This window comes from Neovison vison, chromosome 3 (genome assembly GCF_020171115.1).
Source record: "Neovison vison isolate M4711 chromosome 3, ASM_NN_V1, whole genome shotgun sequence".
In the NCBI taxonomy this organism is placed as follows: domain Eukaryota; kingdom Metazoa; phylum Chordata; class Mammalia; order Carnivora; family Mustelidae; genus Neogale; species Neogale vison.
The window spans coordinates 108,735,218-108,749,892 of NC_058093.1; the positions used below are offsets into that span (position 1 = coordinate 108,735,218).

Here is a 14,675-nt window from a genome sequence, read left to right on the forward strand (position 1 = left end):
TGGTTTGGAAAACAGAGGGCTTTATGATAGGGCATACTAGAAATTTGATTTTTTTTCAAGATTTTATTTGTTTATTTGACAGAGAGGGAGAGAGAGATCACAAGTAGGCAGAGAGAGAGGCAGGGAGAGAGGGGGGAAGCAGGCTCCCCACTGAGCAGAGAGCCTGATTCGGGGCTCCATCTCAGGACCCTGAAATCATGACCCGAGCTGAGGGCAGAGGCGCCCCTAGAAATTTGATTTTAAAGGTAATAATCTCTCTTGAAAGATTGATTAAATGGAGTAACACCGGAGGGAGAAAGATGATCTGGTGGCTATTGCAGTCACCCGGGGAAGAGCTGAAGAGCTGATGAAGGCAGTGCAGAGAAAGAACTGACCCCTACACCAGATGTTTTCTGTGCCATCATTTACTAAGGGCCGCACCTCAGGGCTTACAGCAGATACCCAGGGATTTGATTTCAGGTTAGGAGCCAACCTGTCAGGAGAAATGAAGTATGTTTGCATGTATTTTTTTCCTCCCTTCCTATCTCTTTCTTTCCTTTCTCCTTCATTCTTTTGTACAAGGGTCCCTTTTGGAAATGTGCACCACAGTGAGAGACCACCTCACACCTGTTGGGATGGCCGTCACTGAAAAGATAACAGAGAAATGCTGGCCATGATGTAGAGAAAAGGGAACACTGCTGTCCTGTTGATGGGATTATAAACTAGTGCAGCCACTATGGAAAACAGTATGGAAGATCCTCAAATAATTAGAAATAAAACCACCATATGGTCCAGCAATTCCACTTGTAGGAATATATCCAAAGGAGATGAAAACACTAATATTTATATCTGCATCTGCATCTCAACATTAACAGGAGCATTATTTACAATTAGCCAAGACATGGAAACAACCTAAGGGTCCATTGGCAAATGAATGGATAAAGCGAATGTTGAGGGGGGAAGGGGTTGGAGGAAGGTGGTCAGAAGCTACGGATGAGGGATGTGACTCACAGCATGATGAAGGCTATATGACATTATAGGAAAGTGGAGAGTTTTCATCACATTAATATGTTTTTCCTTTTCTTTTTATTGCATATTTATATTGTATATTGTATATCCTTTTTTTTTTATTATTTTATTGGCTATTAACTATACCTGTTGTGGGAATCATTTCACAATATAAGTAAATCAAATCACCATTCTGTATACCTTAAACTTATACAATGATGCATATCAATTATTTATCAATAAAACTGGGAAAAATTGGAATTTCTGATTTTCCCTAGGAAGGACCATTGCTTGAGCTACTCATAATTTAACAGAAAAAAGCTGGAAGTCAGCTAAGAGCAGAAATGGAACAAAGGAGGAATGGAGAAGAGAAGTAGATCATGATAAACTTGGCCTATAACATGTTTTTTTCCAAAGGCTGACAATGAGCTAACATCTTCTCTTCAGAGTGCTAGTTTGAGATCCAAATCTCAGGAAAATGAGGGAAAAAAAAAAAAAAAGGACATATGTTGTCTGTTGACATGTTCCTATTTCCAGAGAAATCTACTGTCTCTTCAAAGTTTCTATTCAGCAAGGTTAAATTATCTTGCGAGAAAATCAGCTACATGACAGGTGAATTGGTGCTTATCAGCTGGTGTACACATTGCTATTTGGAAGTGAGCCTGTAAAGCACTGTGGAGGCAATAATGGTAAAGACATGCTAGAATCTTTTAGCCCTTGCTTGGTCCTCATAGGACTAGTATCAGGCTCAGCCTGTTCTCTGGACAATTAGATGTAAAGAACAGTGGGAAACAGACCTACAGTCCACAAATAGCTTTTGAGACCAACAATTGGACCCTCACAGGCACAAAATAACATCAAGGAAGAAATATGCCCAGTGTGTGTCATCTGCTCTCTCCTTGTGATACTTGTCCCTCAGGTAGTTTCTGATAGGCTGTATGTACAGGCTTTCTTAACTATATAGATTGAGAGTTCACTGTCCTGTGGCCTCTCTGAAGGGCTTTAGTATATAAATTAGGAGTACTTAAGTAGAAGGACACATCAGCTCCTTCCACAGTATGGGTGGGCATGATGAATGGATGACAAAGATGCGGTTCATATATGCAATGGAATATTACTCAGCTATCAGAAAGGATGAATACCCACCATCTGCATGGACATGGATGGAACTGGAGGGGATTATGCTGACTGCAATAAGTCAAGGAGAGAAAGGCAATGATCATATGGTTTCACTCATATGTGGAGCATAAAGAGTAGAGCAGAGGACCACAGGGGAAGGAGGGAAAATGGAAGAGGAGAAATCATAGAGGGAGACAAATCACGAGGGACTCTGGATTCCAGGAAACAAACTGAGGGCTGCAGAGGGGAGGAGATTGAGGATGGGGTAATCAGGTGATGGGCATTAAGGAGGGCATGTGTTGAAGAGCCCTGGATGTTATACTCAACTAATGAATCATTGAACCGTATATCAAAAATTAATGATTAAAGTCTGCTATAGTTGGGGCACCTGGATGGCTCAGTCCATTAAGTGTCTACCTTCAGCTTAGGTCTTGATCTTGGAGTCTTGAGATTGAGCCCTGTGTCCCTCTGCCTATGCTCCTACCCCCAGCTCATGCTCTGTCTCTGTCAAATAAATAAATAAAATCTTTAAATAAAAAATAAAATGAAGTCAGTAGTGGAAGGAACTCTCATATGTAATATTGTTTTAATTCCCCCTTCAACTAATTATCTTTCATTGAGAAAATATCTTACAACTCCTATCTTTGGTTTGTCCACAGAAAGTGATGAATATGAAATTCTCTCAAGATGATGTTATATGCACATTTCTATGTGAGCACAATCCCTTTAAGGCATTCCATGAAAAGATAGAAGGGTTCCCTAATGAAACAAGTTAGGGTAAAAAATTGGATGCTTCCTTCAATCAAGAGACCTTTCTGGGCCTTACCTGTGATTCCTGAAGACCCTTCTCTCTCAGAGTTTGCAGTGCATGGACAGAGACAAACAGTAAAGCAAGATCCATTTTTGAAGGAAGCTAAAGCAAGATAGGAGAACAGGTTATGCTGGAGAGGGAAAAGGAGTTGGCAAGATCCCCTACTAAAGCCACTGTGTGCACATAAAGGGACTGGAGAGCTCAAGTCTTTTCATCTTGGTTTGTACCCATGACTTTACCCTGGACACAGCGGTCAGTCCCTTCCTAGCTCTGGGCCTGGCCCTTTACTACAATGTCCCTTCACTGTGGCTCCTGTAATAGACCAGGCCCTCCTGGCAACCCCCATGCTCAGTTCTCTATTTTACTGAGGAGGAAGTTCAGAAAGCTTCTTATTCCTTTTTCAGAATTCAGAAGAGGGCAAAGGCATTGCTTCTCTTTGCTTTCATGGAGTGTAAAAAGTCTAATTTTACTAAGTGGATATTTCTGTTTTCTTCAGTTGTGCACCATATAGTCAAGCTGCCATGCATGTTGGTGTTCTAGTTCTCAGCCCAGAGATGGGAACACAAATAGATGACATCGTTGTCAACAGTGGCTTTATTACCCCTTATACTTAATGTACTTAATGTACTTAATGCAGCAGAAGTCACGTAAAAAGCAGAAGGAGGAATTTTGTGTCGTGTGTGTGTGTGTGTGTGTGTGTACATATCCTCATATTTAAATAGATACTTATCTGTACATACATAGTGTCCTCAAGAATAATAGGGGCCTGGATCATCCAAGTCCATGGACAAAAAGTTGTGTTTTTATTAGCTGTAGGTTGATCCTGATTTTCACATTATTAGTTGATCCCATTTTATTTTCTACAAAATGTGACCCAGATTAATAATTGTCAAAAGGAAATTTATAGCCTAATTGTATGCATAAGGTTCCTATCGGTATAGGAAAAGTTTTGAGCAACTTAACTCAGAAACGTCTTTCGTTTGGTTTGTTGTTAAAGCTATGAGTAGGCAGAGACCAGTGGTGGTTTGAGGGCTCTTTAACTTCGACTTTAACATAGCTTTAACAATGTCCTTTGTACCTCTTGACATTCAATGAACTCTCTTTGCACTTGAGTTATTGATGGGATTGTTTTCATGCAAATAGATAACAGAGGAACACACTATTTCATTAAACTAGGAGAACAATGTAGAAATGAGATATAGAATTAATCATCTAATGGGAGAAGTAGAGGCAGAGATTCAGATGTCACGGCTGTGCTGTCCTACATTTATGAGAAACCAGCTCTTCCTGCCTGGGGCTGGGTACTAGTTTCTAAAGGCACTGCACTGGTGCCTCCAATGGGAGAGGCATTTAATGGAGGACATTACCTTTAATCTTTGTAAGTTATTCACTAACTTCTGCTGTCAAGTCTCAGTATCTCCCTTTACTGGGAATAAGCAAGAATGCATGTGATGGGTTAGTGCATTTGGAGACTTCATACCTGATGAGATTTTCATGCAAATAACTTTAATATGGGTAAATTAATAATAAAGTGACCAATATTAGGACTTCACATTGGATTCCGTTTCCTGAACTGGCCACACAGTAACCAGGTTTCAAGAGGATGACTGGCAGTTAAGTAGAAAGTAGGAGCAAAATGACAATTGACCATTGACTGCACAAGAGCATGTGTGACAAAGGTTGTGTCAGGGTTCCGATGGGAATGAGGAAGCATTCATACCTCATGCTGGAAGGCATTCCTACTGACAGAAACCAAGGAGGAAACAAATATTCTTCAGTGATACAGTCACACAGCCTGGAAAGAGAAGAACACTTCATTCCTAAGAGAGGGGAACAGGACATGAGTGCGTGATTGTAACTAGAAGGGCTCACTTGAGAGTCCCACTCCACCTGTGGTCAAGGTCAAGTGCGAGTGGCAGTTTTTCTCTATGGTTGCCCTGAATCCTTGAGTTATTCCTCTCTGGAGGCCATAAAGACAAAGGAAACAGAGAGGACAGTGGCATGGATTAGTTTTCCTCTTTGCCAACTATCAGGATCAAGAGATGGGGGGGCCTGTTCTTATACAGTGATCAAGTTCATGGTGGTCTTCTAGCCCAATTAAATAACTGCTCCTATGAAATTAAAATAGATATACAGCATCTACACTTATAATGATATAATTATGTCATGGACACCATACAACAAACAAGAGTAGAATAGAAAAGATCCAGCAGTTTAATTTTCCTTTTTACATCCCTAAAATCTAGCACTTAGGCAATATAGTCAATGGTACTGTAACAGCGATGTATGGTGACAGATGGTAACTGCACTTGTGGTGATTATGGCATAACATATGAACTTGTCAGATAGCTTTGTTGTACACCTAAAACTAATGTGACACGTATGTCAATTATACTCAAATTAAAAAAAAAAAGATAAAAAAACTAAATACTAAAGAAAAAAAAAAAAAGAATTCCTGTCAGCCAATAGTGTCCAGTGACTAACACTGATCTCTCTCATTTCCTTCTCTATAAGTGCCTCTCTGAAATCCATTTCAGCAAATACCCCTGCATAGCAGTTTGGAACACTGAAGCCTGAGTGGGTTTATCAATTTTAGATTTAACTCTGCGGTTTGCATGTTAATTACCCTCTGCTTTATTAAATACAAAAAATGTATTTCTAATTAGCTCTGAGCTGCTAGTCCTTCCTTAGTTTTAGTTTGTACTTTTTTTCCCTGGGAAAAACTTTTGAATGTCATTCAGAAAATTTAAGTATGATTGACAAATGCCTTCCACGGGGCTTGAGAGTATTAATAAGGTCACTGCTTCAGAATATACTCTCACAGAAAGTTATTTTTACACAGAATTTGTGATTGGAATCTCTTTCTCTCTGTGTGAGTGTATTGTGTGTTTCTGTGAGAGTCTATTATGTGCACTGTCCATTTGCATGTAGAATTTAATGTAAGATTCACAGCTGCCTTAGAGATTTTATTTTCACTCTTCTTCTGATGAGAACACCAAGAGTCAGAAAAGTTGTGTTCCTTTGCTCATTCATTCACTCAGTGAGTTCAACAACTTACTAATAACCCTGTGAGCAATGTTAAAGTGCTGTTTGTAGAATTCACTGATTTTGAGATATCTATGGCACACAGGTTTGGTTTGGGTTACTGAATGCCATTTCAACTGTACCTTTAAGAAATACTGTGTTCCATGCACTAAGCATTACAGTTTAAAATAAGATCCAGTCTATATCCCCAAAGGAATTACAGTCCTAGTACCTTGCTGTGGACGCCAGAGTGAATCCGCAGGGTGGTTAGGAATAGCACTCAAAGCTCATCTCCTTTCTCTCTCACTCTAATGCTTCTTTTAAAAAAGACTCTTAGGCAGCATGATGTTTGGCAGAGCATCAGACTTGAAATAGGTCTCCCTGAGAATTCCTGATATTCCCTGTCAAGTTTACAGAGGCAAAATTTGGTTGTTGCACCTGTTAGTTATTGCTCGAGACTGTAGTTAAGCAAATTAATGACATATTCCCTCTGGCAGACACCTGGTTGCTTGCAATCTTGCTGCCAATCAAAGTCATCAGTGGGATTGGCTCAATGTGATGTATTTGCTGAAGCCAAATGAGTTGCTCTGGCTAAGCCAGACCCTTCCATTTTCTATTGATAAGCGCCAGTGTCTGTCCCATCTTAGACTCCTGGTTTTTGACTATTATACTTAACTGCCTAGTAGAGGGTACGAAGAGCATCATCATCTTCATTATGACCAACAATTCTTCCATTCATAAGCCAAAATGTTGTTTACTGTCAAGGAATGAACATCTTAGTGGAAGTTGCTGAATACTGACTCTGGCACTCTCATTTTCTTAAGTATTCTCTTTGAGGCTCCCACTGGTGAGCCCTGTGCTATGTGGTTGTTTTTTCCTAAAAGCACACAGGAACTCAATTTCTGTGATCCTTACACTTCTTAACTATAGGGGAAGAAAGATTAACTAGTGCACTGTGTTCTTATGTAGGGACAAAATCAATGAACAGCTTTGTCAAGAACAATATGCATAATGTTTTATAATAATAATAATGATGATGATGCTGCCATTCATCCAACAGTATGACAACAGTAAAAGGTCTGTGCCAAAATTCAGTATATTACTGCTTGATGTGGGGTGAGAACAGAACAAACTATTCTGAGAAACAGTATATATAATGATGCTCAGAATTAACCTCTCTAATTCCGAGGGTCTCCTAGTGAGGTGGGAAACCCAATATGGGCTGGCTACACAATTATAAGATGTAGTGCAATTTCAGAAAGTTTAAATGTACTTGTGCCATGGTGGGGGTGACTCCTTTACTGAGGAAGCTGCCTCAAACTTCCCCATAATGTATGCAGTGAGCTTAAAACATGCAGAGGCTCACCTAGGATGTGTCTGGTGTGGAGCAGCCCTTCAAAACTGGTAGCTATTATTGTGCCAGGGGCAATATTTGGTTTCAGAAACCTGGCATATGCAGGTGATAATGGGAATTAAATCAGAGAGTCACTGGACTTTCATCAGAGTCTCTATAATCCAGTCTCAACTTGATAATTTCTTGATTTAGGATTTATGATCCAATTTAAACTTTCCAAAATTAAGTTGTCTCATCTTGAAAATGAAGATAATACAGATTTTCTACCTCACAAGGATGTTCTGTTTAAATGAGTTGATGGATGGTCTTGGGAGTCATTTTCTGTCTCCCAGCATCAAGAAAATTACTCCTCTGGTTTCTGTCACCAGAGCTTAGTTCTGCACCTTCTAGAACTTCGTGAACATAGAATCATGTGGTATGGGTATGTGCTCTTCATGGCTGGCTTCTTTAGCTCAACACATGGTTTGCTGTAGATGCTGTTGGTTATTTTTTAACTACTGAGTAGTAATCCAATCTACTAATGTTCTGAGTTCGATTTACTAGTTTTCTAACTTCTTGGGATGGAGATGTAGATTTTGTTTTAACTTCACTTCTTCCTTTTTTATGTAAAAAAGCATTTAAAGCCGTACATTTTCTTCTAAGGACTGTTTTAGCTGTGTTCCAGAAATGTAGATACAGTGTTTTTACCATTATTCAATTCAAACTATTTTCTAGATTCCATTTTGATTTCTTCTTTGACATATTACGGGTCATTCAGAAGTGTGTTGACTAACTTCCAAACATTTGAGGGTTTCCTAAACAATTTTTTATCATGAATTCTGAACTTAATTGGTCAGAAAACAAAGTATACTTCTTTATGGTTTAGAATAGGGTCTTTCTTAATGAATATTCCATGTGTGCTTGAAAACAATGTATCTAATCTGTAGTTGATCAGTGTTCTATGAACATTGATTAGGTTGGTTTCACTGTTTGAATATTCTGTATCCTCACTGGCTTTTCCCCCAACTTGTTCCATTAGTTACTGGAGGAAGATAATAAAAGTCAACTGTAATTGTCACTACTTTGTATCTCCTCCATCCTTTTTGTTTCTGTCAGGTTTTGCTTCTTATATTTCAAATCTCTGCTGTAGGTGCAGACACTTTTATTTTTCTCTGTTTTTTTTTTCATAATGAATTAGCCCTTTGTAATTTTAGAGTCTCTTGGTATCTTGCAATACATCCCCTTCATTTGATATTAATACAAAAATTCTGGGTTACATTTATCTACTGTCTGCCTGTAATACTTTCCCCATCCTCTACTTTCAACCTGTCAGTGCCTTTATTATTAAAAAAAAATATATCATATCAAAAGTACAGAGATGGGCCTTCCCGTTCTGTCCAGTCTGACAATTTCTAACTTTTCATTTGACTTTTTGCTCGTTTTTCTTTTAATGTAATTATTAGTTTGGTAAAAATTAAGTCTACTAACAATTCCTTTTTTCTTTTCCATCTTTGTGATTTATTCCTTTGTTTTGCACTTTCTGCCTTATTTTGTGTTAAACTGAGCTTTTTGTTGCTGGTTTGTTGTTCTTATTTTTGTTATTTATTATTATTATTATTATTATTACTATTATTTGGTATCCCATCCTTTCTCTTTTATTGGCTTTGTGGCTATACCTTTTTGGTTTATGTTTATGCATCTTTAACTTATCATGTTTGCATCAAATTTCTATTATATATCACTTTGTATACAATGTGGGGCCTTATACTAGTGTAATTCTGTTTACCCTATATCCCATTCTTCATAGTTTTATTGATATATGTTTACTTTTATTTCATAATACTGTATCTCATAATACATTTTTATTTTCCCTCTAAACTGTGAATGAACTTTAAGATGTTTAGGAAAAGAAAGAAAGCTAGTCTTTTATTTTTAGCCACATATTTATCCCTTTGAGTACTCTAAATTCCTTCTTTCCTATAACTAACAATTCTACCTTAAATCAATTTCTTCAGATTGTATAACTTATTTAGCAATATTAGCAGTGGGGAGCGTAGAAATTATCTCACCTTTTGTTTAATGAAACTGTGTTTATTTTTTCTTCAGAACTGAAAGCTATTTCTGTTGGGTATAGAATGCCAAGTTGATGGTGTCCTACTTTCAGCATTGGTTGTTCTCTCCCATTTCTCATGAGAAGTTGGATGTCATCCTTATTGTTCAGTTGTTATCTTTAGCAGTTGAGCTGGCTTTGGGGGGGTGGTAGCTTCAATGCATCAGTAGGGTTTTACATTATTCTTTGAGAAACTCCCTCCCCTAAATTCAGAATTTTCAGGAGAGTCAGATTCTATTTGGCATATGTGAGAACTTGAGGATTTTCTTGGAGTAACATATGTGGGTTTGCAATGATGTTCTTTGAACTCAAGCATGGGAAGGAGATGCAATAGTATCCTAGACCTCACTGGGGCTCCTTTTCTCTCTGCAGACCTTTGCAGGAAACATGAATGCTGACAGCGTGATGCACCACAAGTTACTGCACTCAGTGAGAGCCCGCTTCGTTCGCTTTGTGCCCCTAGAATGGAATCCAAGTGGAAAGATTGGCATGAGGGTGGAGGTCTACGGATGCTCCTATAGTAAGTGTATGCATGAACCCTCGCGCTGGTGTGTTGTGAGCAGCTTTCCCTATATGGTATCAGTTGATCTACATTGAGATGGCAATCTCAATTGTTTTAAAGTCTTTTAAGTCCCTAATAACTTCTGCACATTTGAAAATGTAAAAAAAACTCCTCTGTCTAGGAATGAAGGAGCTTTGTGGTGATAATATGATAAGAGCTTAACAACACCACAAAGGTCAAAGTTAAGAGCTCTTGGAGTTTGAATATCATTTGTCCTTGAAGTAGAATAGCAATTTGAGCTCCATTCTTTTCCAGAAGTGGAGTGAGATATTATAAATTCACCCTTCCTTCTGAACCATGAGGGAACAAAGTTTCTCCCTCTTCACTTGTTCTAGAAGCGGGGCAAAGGAACATTTCAACCCAGTGTAACCCAGGGAATGCTTCTTTCCTGGAATTATGCTAGCCATCCATTCATTTATGAGTTGTTGGTACATGTGGAAGTGGTTCTCCATCTTGCAAATAACAAAAGTTATAAATGTGGGTAGAGCTGGCAATCACTCAAGATTAAAGTAACAATTATGCAAGAAATGTAATCATTCCTGTAATTCTCCCCTATACATTGTCATCATTATAAATTATTTTTAATTTATTTTTTAATTTATTTTTATTAACATATAGTATATTATTTGCCCCAGGGTTATAGGTCTGTGAATCATCAGACTTATATATTTCACAGCACTCACCATAGCACATACCCTCCCCAGTGTCCATAACCCAGCCACCCTATCCCTACCCCCTCACCCCCAGCAACCTTCAGTTTGTTTCGTGAGATTAAGAATCTCTTATGATTTATCTCCCTCCCATTTCCATCTTGTTTAATTTTTTCCCTCTCTACCCCCACAACCCCCTGTCCTGCCTCTCAAATGCCTCATATCAAAGAGATCATATGATAATTGTCTTTCTCTGATTGACTTATTTTGCTTAGCATAGTACCCTCTAGTTCCATCCACAAAATCGCAAATGACAGGATTTTGGGATTTTTGATGGCTGCATAGTATTCCATTGCATATAGATATAACACTTCTTCTTTATCCGTTCATCTGTTGATGGACATCCATTTTTCTCCCCATAGTTTAGCTATCGTGGACATTGCTACTACAAACATTTGGGTGCACATGCCCCTTCGGATCACTACATTTGTATCTGTAGGGTAAATACCTAGTAGTGCTATTGCTGGGTCATAAGGTAGCTCTATTTTCAACTCTTTGAGAAACCTCCATGCTTTTTCCAGAGTGGCTTTACTAGCTTGCAATTCCCACCAAAAGTGTAGGAGGGTTCCCTTTTCTCCAAATCCTCTCCAACACCTGTCCTTTCCTAACTTGTTAATTTTAGTGATTCTGACTGGTTTGAGGTGGTATCTCATTGTGGTTTTGATTTGTATTCCCCTGATGCCAAGTGATGTTGAACATTTTTTTCATGTGCCTGTTGGCCATGTGAATGTTGTCTTTGCAGAAATTTCTGTTCATGTCTTCTGCCCATTTCTGGATCAGATTATCTGTTCCTTGGGTGTTGAGTTTGATAAATTTTTTTTTTTTTAAGGATTTTATTTATTTATTTGGCAGAGAGAGATTACAAGTAGGCAGAGAGGCAGGCAGAGAGAGAGAGGAGGAAGCAGGCTCCCTGCTGAGCAGAGAGCCCGATGCGGGACTCGATCCCAGGACCCTGAGATCATGACCTGAGCCGAAGGCAGCGGCTTAACCCACTGAGCCACCCAGGCGCCCCGAGTTTGATAAATTCTTTACAGATTTTTGGATACTAGCCCTTTATCTGGCATGTCATTTGCAAATATCTTCTCCCATTCTGTCAGTTGTCTTTTGGTTTTGTTGACTGTTTCCTTTGCTGTGGAAAATCTTTTGATCTTGATGAAGTCCCAATAGTTCATTTTTGCCTTGCTTCCCTTGCCATTGGCGATGTTTCTAGGAAGAAGTTACTCTGACTGAGGTTGAAGAGGTTGCTGCCCGTGTTTTCCTTAAGGATTTTGGTGGATTCTGGGATTCCTGGGTGGCTCAGTGGGTTAAAGCCTCTGCCTCGGCTCAGGTCATGATCCTGGTGTCCTGGGATCAAGCCCTGCATCAGGCTCTCTGCTTGGCAGGAAGCCTGCTTCCTCTTCTCTCTCTCTCTCTCTGCCTACGTCTCTGCCTACTTGGGATCTCTGTCTGTCAAATAAATAAATAAAATCTTTAAAAAAAAAGATTTTGGTGGATTCCTATCTCACATTGAGTTCTTTCATCCATTTGGGTCTACTTTTGTGTGTGGTATAAGGAAATGGTCCACTTTCATTCTGTGCATGTGGCTATCCAATTTTCCCAACACCAGTTTTTGAAGAGTCTGTCTTTTTGCCATTGGACATTACTTCCTGCTTTGTCGAAGATTTGTTGACTATAGAGTTGAGGGTCCATTTCTGGACTCTTAATCTATTCAATCTTAATTGAACTATGTGTCTGTTTTTGTGCCAGTACCATACTGTCTTGATGATAACAACTTTGTAATAGAGCTCGAAGTCTGGAATTGTGATGCTGCCAACTTTGGTTTTCTATTTCAACATTACTCTGGCTATGTGGGGCTTTTCTGGTTCCACATACATTTTAGGATTATTTGTACCATTTCTTTAAAGAAAATTGATGGTATTTTGATAGGGATTGCATTAAAAGTGTAGATTGCTCTAGGTACATAATCATTTTCACAATATGTGCTCTTCTAATCCAGGAGCATGGAACATTTTTCCATTTCTTTGTGGCTTCCTCAATTTCTTTCATGAGTACTTTATAGTTTTCTGAGTATAGATTCTTTTCCTCTTTGGTTAGGCTTACTCCTATGTATCTTATGGTTTTGGGTGCATTTGTAAATGGGATTGACTCCTTAATTTCTCTTTCTTCTATCTTGCTGTTGGTATATAGAAATGCAAGTGATTTCTGTGCATTGCCTTTATATCCTGATACTTTACTGAATTCCTGTGTGAGTTATAGCAGTTTTGAAGTGGAGTCTTTTGGGTTTTCCATATAAAGTATCATATTATCTGCAAAGAGTGAGAGTTTGACTTCTTCTTTGATGATTTGGATACATTTTATTTCTTTTTGAATTGTGATTGCTGAGGCTAGGACTTCTAGTACTGTGTTGAATAGCAGTGGTGATAGTGGACAGCCCTGCCATGTTCCTAACCTTAGCGGAAAAGCTATCAGTTTTTCTCCATTGAGAATGATATTTACTGTGGGTTTCTCATAGATGGCTTTAATGATATTTAGGTATATACCCTCCATCCCTACACTTTGAAGAGTTTCGATCAAGAAAGAATGTTGTACTTTGTCAAATGCTTTTTCAGCATCTACTGAGAGTATCATATGGTTCTTGTTCTTCCTTTTATTAATGTATTGTATCACATTGATTGGTTTGTGGATGTTGAACCAACCTTGCAGCTCAGGAATAAATCCCACTTGGTTTTGGTGAATAATCCGTTTAATGTACTGTTGGATCCTATTGGCTAGTATTTTGGTGAAAATTTTTGCATCCATGTTCATCAAGGATATTGGTCTATAATTCTCCTTTTTAATGGGGTCTTTGTCTGGTTTTGGGATCAAGGTAATGCTGGCCTCATAAAATGAGTTTTGAAGTTTTCCTTCCATTTCTATTTTTTGAAAAAGTTTTGAAAGAATAGGTATTAATTCTTCTTTAAATGTTTGGAAGAATTCCCCCTGGGAAGCCATCTGGCCCTGGCCTCTTTTTTCTTGGGAGATTTTTGATTACTGCTTCAATCTCCTTATTGGCTATGGATCTGTTCAGGTTTTCTATTTCGGTAGTTTATATTCCTCTAAAAATGCATCCATTTCTTCCAGATTGCCAAATTTACTGGATATAGTTGCTCATAGTATGTTCTTAAAATTGTTTGTATTTCTTTGGTGTTGGTTGTGATCTCTCCTCTTTCATTCATTATTTTATTAATATGGGTCCTTTCTCTTTTCTTTTTGATATGTCTGGCCAGGAGTTTATCAATCTTATTAATTCTTTCAAGAATCATCTCCTAGTTTTGTTGATTTGTTCTACTGTTCTTTTGGTTTTTATTTCATTGATTTCTGCTCTGGTCTTTATTATTCCTCTTCTCCTGCTGGGTTTAGGTTTTCTTTGCTGCTCTTTATCCAGCTCCTTTAGGTATAGGGTTAGGTTGTATATTTGAGACCTTTCTTATTTCTTGAGAAAGGCTTGTATCGCTATATACTTTCCTCTCAGGACTGCCTTTGCTGTGTCCCACAGATTTTGAACAGTTGTATTTTCATTTTCATTTGTTTCCATGAATTCTACTCTTTAGTAGAATGCTCTTTAGCCTGTATTTGTGTTCTTTCCAACTTTTTTCTTGTGGTTGAGTTCTAGTTTCAAAGCACTGTGGTCTAAAAATATGCAGGGAATGATCCCAATCTTTTGGTACTGGTTGAGACCTGATTTGTGACCCAGGATGTGAACTATTCTGGAAAGTGCTCCATGGACACTAAAGAAGAATTTGTATTCTGTTGCTTTGGGATGGACTGTTCTGAATATGTATGTGATGTGCATCTATCCAGTGTGTCATTTAAAGCCTTTATTTTATTTCTTTGTTGATCTTTTGCTTAGATGATCTGTCCATTTCAGTGAGGGGGGTGTTAAAGTCCCCTACTATTATTGTATTATTAATGATATGTTTCTTTGATTTTGTTATTAATTGGTTTATGTAATTGGCTGCTCCCATCTTAAGGGCATAAAT

General features: G+C 38.3%; 1 protein-coding gene across 2 annotated transcripts in view; it reads left to right on the plus strand.

Annotated features, from left to right (window-relative positions):
• Positions 1-14,675, plus strand: part of CNTNAP5 (contactin associated protein family member 5) — an 858,994-nt gene that overhangs the window by 346,836 nt on the left and 497,483 nt on the right. For both annotated transcript variants that reach the window (XM_044242676.1, XM_044242675.1), the window contains one exon: positions 9,757-9,904. In XM_044242676.1, coding sequence (XP_044098611.1) covers positions 9,757-9,904 — 148 coding nt within the window. The remainder of the gene's footprint in view (positions 1-9,756; positions 9,905-14,675) is intronic.